General features: G+C 37.5%; 1 protein-coding gene across 1 annotated transcript; it reads right to left on the reverse strand.

Annotated features, from left to right (window-relative positions):
- Positions 1 to 974: 974 nt before the first annotated feature.
- zgc:158291 (uncharacterized protein LOC572084 homolog) lies at positions 975 to 5109 on the reverse strand. Its single transcript, XM_037748933.1, has 2 exons — positions 4663 to 5109; positions 975 to 2438 (listed from the first exon to the last, which is right to left on the reverse strand). The coding sequence occupies exons 1-2, from the start codon at positions 4780 to 4782 to the stop codon at positions 1509 to 1511; spliced, it is 1050 nt and encodes a 349-aa protein (XP_037604861.1). The 5' UTR covers positions 4783 to 5109; the 3' UTR covers positions 975 to 1508.
- Positions 5110 to 5711: the final 602 nt, after the last annotated feature.

A 5711-nucleotide genomic window follows, 5' to 3' on the forward strand; every position in this document is an offset into this window, starting at 1 on the left:
CAAGGTGGAACAACAACTGAAATGAATCTTAACAAGACATTTAGTCCATTATTTAGTCAGAAAAATTAGATTTTTCTCTTCAATTAATTGCAGCCAACAGAGTGAAACAGCATCTTTTTCAATGCTGATTAATTTCTTGAATTACAAGATTCGATAAGAGATTTAATGACTTGGTAAAACGGATATAATTTTGTTAGCTGTGTGTCAAACAGGTCCAGCACCAACAGGCACAACAAAAAAAAAGGTACACCGTTGAATCCAGTTGTTTGTGAAGCTGCTGAACCTTTCAGAAACAATAAAATTCCTGGTTTCATACTGAGTCGAGACTAGTCGTCCCACGTCCAAACCAGCAGACAGCAGCTTAAACACTCCAGAGACGCGCAGGTGTTTCTTCGCAAGAGATTTAGTCCATTATCTAGTCAGAAAAATTAGATGTTTTTCTCTTCAATTAATTGCAGCCAATGGAATGAAACAGCATCTTAGGGTTTTCAATGCTGATTCATTTCAGGAATTCTTGAATCACAAGACTCGATAAGAGATTTAATGACTTGGTAAAATAGATATAATTTTGTTAGCTGTATACAAACTGTCAATATTTGTGTTTTTAATATGAAATGCACCCAGTAATATGTGTAATTTGATTGTAATGTGTAATTTGATTGTAATGTGATTATATTTTGTATTAATAATCTGAATCTGTAAAGTAACTAAAGTTTTCAGATAAATGTAGTGGAGTAAAAAGTCTAATAAGTCCTTCTGTGATGTAGTTGAGTAGAAAGTAGCAAAACATGGAAATACTCAATTAAAGAAGAGGTACCTCAAAATTGTATTTAAGTACTTTCCACCACTGAATACATTTTATACTGTTGTGTTTTTTAAAAGCATTATTTACACTTCCTGTTAGAATAAAATAATTGTTAATTATTTAACTGAAAAGTGGTAATGTGTTTTTGATACCTTCACTTTTTTTTGCATTAAATCAAACCGGGATGTTTGCTGAAATTGATTAGATGTGGCACCACAGCCCTACCTAGAAACATTTCCACCAGTGTGTCAAACAGGTCCAGCACCAACAGGCACAACGGTGTACCTCGTTTTTCTGACAGTGTGCAGCAGCAGCATCTAAAACACTCCAGAGACGTGCAGGTGTTTCTTTGCATTACGCATCAAAAGCAAAAACGATGCTGCTCCTCTGCAAGGTGGAACAAGAACTGTAATGAATGTTAACAAGACATTTAGTCAGAAAAATTAGATTTTTCTCTTCAATTAATTGCAGCCAGTGGAGTGAAACAGCAGCTTTTTCAATGCTGATTCATTTCTTGAATCACAAGACTCGATAAGAGATTTAATGACTTGGTAAAATGGATCTAATTTTGTTCAGCTGTGTGTCAAAGAGGTCCAGCACCAACAGGCACAACGGTGTACCTTCTTTCTCTGACAGTGTGCAGCAGCAGCAGCAGCTTTGTCTCTGATTTGTCTTTTTTAGTCCTGCAGGTTCTGCAGCTCTTCTAGTGCGTCGCAGAAAACTTCATTCGTTTCTGCTTTTGCCTCTGATTGCAAAACCAAACGCGCACCACGTTCTTCTTCAGGTCCAGTTTCTCTGCAATGGCTGCGATCTTCTCCGACGATGGCCTCGGCTGCACGGCGAAATAAGCCTCCAAGGAGCGCTTCTCCGGAGCAGCGATGGAGGTCCGTTTCCTCTTCTTGTCTCCACCGCTGAAGATCTCCGGCTTGGACATCTTCTCCCTCTGTGCACGCTCGGCCTCCTCCAGCCAGGCCTCCAGGATGGGCTTCAGGGCCACCATGTTGTTGTGCGACAAGGTGAGGGACTCGAACCTGCAGATGGTGCTCTGGCTAAGACATCCAACACCTGGGATCTTCAGGTTTGCAAGAGCAGAACCCACATCTGCTTGGGTCACCCCCAGTTTAATGCGCCTTTGTTTGAACCTCTCTGCAAACGACTCCAGCTCTCTTGGATCCGGCTCCGAGTCTAAACCTGCAGCCTGCAAGGAGCTGTGAGACAATGCATGCTGGTGCATGTTCATGGACTGCTGGTGGTGGTGGTGGTGCTGCTGCATGTGGTTGATTGCAGACATGTGTGCAGCGTGTGCAGTGTGAGAGGCCGAGGAGCAGACGTCCGAGCCGGCCATGCCTCCCAGAGAGAGGCCCGGTGTGAGGTGGTCCAGCAGGTCTCCATCCAGGACTTGTGCAGACTGGTGGTGCGCAGGGTGGTGGTGGGAGGTGAGGACGGATGGGTGGTGCAGGTGAGCGCTGGAGGAGTTCGGTGTGCACGCCATGCTGGTCATGGTGGTCATGGTGTGGTAGGTAGCGTCTGGTTTGAACGGGTGGCTCTTCTGGGCCACGATGTCCACCGCGGCCAGAGCCTCGGCTCTCTGCAGCAGAGTCTCATCAAAACCTGCGAAGATGTTGCCCTGAAGCTGCAGAGAAGAGGAGAGAAGAGGAGAGGCAGGTTGGTTAGAGAAATGCATGAGACACAAATCAACATATTGACTTGAATCATGACCAATTTAAACATTTTCCACAACCTTTCATCATGCACAACCTTTTTGTTGCATGGATTATTTGAATTTATTTGTAAAGACATTCAAATCTGTGGAAAACAATAAACAATCCGCATATTTTAATTTTTTTTATACTTTATTTTTTTCCTTTTTTCAAGGTTGTTTTCATTTATGCAATCCACTGTTTGTAATTACAACAGTCTATAAACCAACTTTTAAGTAGATGAGTTTACAGACAAACCCAACAAAACCAAAAAAAGAAATAACAATCCGCATATTTTAATTTATTATTTTTAGTCAAATTGCATCTGCGTGAAGAGCCAGTTAAAAATAAAATAAAAAAAAATATTAATCAGGTGAAGTTTATTCTTATTTTTTTTTAAAACGTTAAACTTCATAAAACGTTTTATTATTTTATACAAAAATGTGTTTAGGGTACATCTCAATTACGCAAAAGGGATTTACAGATCAAACCATTACAATTAATTTCCATGCAACTTTCACTGAACTTTATTTCTTTCTTCTCAGAAAAATGTAATATCAAATGCAACTCCATCACTGATCTGCCCAGAAAGTGTGTCAGACAGGATATTCATTTAAAATTAATATTTACGATCTCCTGAATAATTTCTGCGGACAATGAAATGAGACGAGTTTGAATATGAATGTGGACAATATGAGATAACACGCGTCTCCTCCTCCTCCTCCTCTTCCTCCTTCATCTCTTATCTTCTCTCACTTTCAGCAGGATTTCAACAGTATTAACCTGTTATTGCTAAAAACAGTGCTTTACTGTTAATACTCTGTTCTGGTTTGCATTCTGTGCTTGTAGCCAGCTATAGACACACATTTTTTGGGAAAAGTGTCAACAAGTCTATTATAGCCTTTTTCCTAACAAGTGCCTTTAATTGTATTTAGTGTGAAAAATAATGTTTATTAAAATGTATGTTAAAAAATACAACCTAAATAGTGCATTAAAACAAATCAGTAAGATAATGTAAAAGAAAGGTGGAAAAACAGCTATATAATGTATCTTTAAACAGTAAATTAACTGTAAAATACTGTGAAATTAATAAAGTTCAAACTGTATTTTTCATTAACAGTACAAAGCTTTAAATTTCAGCAACAATATAATAATGTTAATTTTACAGTAACATAAAGGCAACCCTGCTGCCAGTTCTTTACTGTTATTTTGTTGGGAAATTGCCTATTGCTCCTTGATTCCACCCTAATGCAATACAGTTAAAACATGGTGTCCACATAAATTTGGAGAATATAGTAAACCTGTTTTTTTGTATCATAGAAATCATATTTTGGTTACTTAAGTCAACATTTAACCAGCAGAAAACAGAGAGCATTATTATCATCACATTTAATTAATGATGTCTAATTATCTTTTGATATGTTTAGATATATTTTCTTTTCTTCTGTATTGTTTTTTGTATGTATTTCATTGTTTTTATTGGATTGTTTTCCACTGTTTGGTTAGGTTTTTCTGCACATTTTGTGTTATTTAACTTTTGTTGTATTTTTTAAATTATGCTACTTTAGATCTTTCTTTCTTTTTTGTTATTGTTTTCGTTTCCTGTGGCTTCTTGACCTCTTCTGACACATTTCTTCTTTTTTTTTTTTTTCATTGACTGGATTTTGTGAAGTTTTATATATGTGCAAATAAATAAATAAATAATAAAAAAATATATAGAATTAAATAAAATGTTTGACACAGTCTGAGATATGGATAAGGCGAGGTGGATCTGATAGCACCAGCAGCACAAAGAGGGCAATGCAATCAGGTTTATTATAGGACTTTAATAACTTTAAACATGCACTATCTGCCTTTAAACATGCACTATCTGTCTTTAAACATGCACTATCTGCCTTTAAACATGCTCTATCTGCCTTTAAACATGGATCACTGGCGCACTTTACACTATACATCCTATAAACCACTTTATAGACTGCATATATATCATTTATTTATTGCACATACTACATTTATTTTTGCTTCTGCAAAAGTTATAAGTTGTTTTTTATCCAGCCTCATGCAATTTCTCCTCTATTTCCCCTGAACATTTTTGCAACTTTTTGTCTGCTAATGGAAGCAGCTGCAGGAAGTTATTATAATAAATGTTGGACTCACCGATGGATTGGGCAGACAGGCCCTGCGGATGGCCTCCGAGCTGGAGTGCAGAGGGTTGTATTTGGGCTCGTGGAGGATGGGGTGCATACTGAAAGGCTGCTTGCTGTTCATCGACATCATGATTGCAAAATAAGTAAGGGGGTCGTTGTCCGTCTTCTTTTTCGTTCAAGCTCCTTTTCGGGAGATTTTCTTAAAAAAGAAAAAAAACCTGCCAGATGCAGACAGCTGTGAATAAAAAGTGGGTTTAACAACACAGAAAGAGAGAAGGAGAGGTAACTCCTGTGGCTCCTGCAGGTCTCCTGTCTCCTCTCCGCCTGAAAATGAGTCCTATAATAAAGATGCTCCTCGCCTCCAGCTCCTATATTGGATCAACTCTCCTCCTGATTGGTGGATCCTCACTCCCTCCCTCTGGACGTCTCAGCCAATCACAAGGAGCTCCAAGGCTGTATCCACTCCTCCACTCCTCCAAGAGTGCCTGGCTCTCTGGAAGGGAGAAACGAGGAAGGATGCTGTGATGTTGCATATGTTATACATAAAAATACATTTTGAGCTGTTTTTTTATTTATTAATTTCACAGTATTTTACAGTTAATTTACTGTTTAAAGATACATTATATGGCACATTTCTTTTACATTATCTTACTGATTTGTTTTAATGCACTATTTATTTTTTACATACATTTTAATAAACATTATTTGTCACACTAAATACAATTGAAGGCACTTGTTAGGAAAAAGGCTATAATAGACTTGTTGACACTTTTGCCAAAATGTGTGTCTATAGCTGGCTACAAGCACAGGATGAAAACCAGAACAACATGTGAGTGAAGAACAGAGCTAATATATAATATTATATTATTTAATAATATATTATTTATAAATTTATTCTATCAATCCAATTTTTTCACGACTTTGTCCATTTGTTTCTAAGGACTCCATATCATTGTTTTCTGTTTGAATTAGTTTTGTAATTAGTAATTAAATGTATTGGGGTGCTACTTGAAAGTATCACACACTATACAGCATTTTTTTTTAAATACTTGTATTGCA

The sequence above is a fragment of the Sebastes umbrosus genome, chromosome 17, assembly GCF_015220745.1.
Source record: "Sebastes umbrosus isolate fSebUmb1 chromosome 17, fSebUmb1.pri, whole genome shotgun sequence".
Lineage (NCBI taxonomy): Eukaryota > Metazoa > Chordata > Actinopteri > Perciformes > Sebastidae > Sebastes > Sebastes umbrosus.

Coding starts and splice junctions, on each gene's coding strand:
- zgc:158291 (XM_037748933.1), bottom strand. CDS start 4,782: ATGATGTCGATGAACAGCAAGCAGCCTTTCAGTATGCACCCCATCCTC. Junction 2,439..4,662: donor CCTGTCTGCCCAATCCATCG/GTGAGTCCAACA, acceptor TCTTCTCTGCAG/CTTCAGGGCAACATCTTCGC.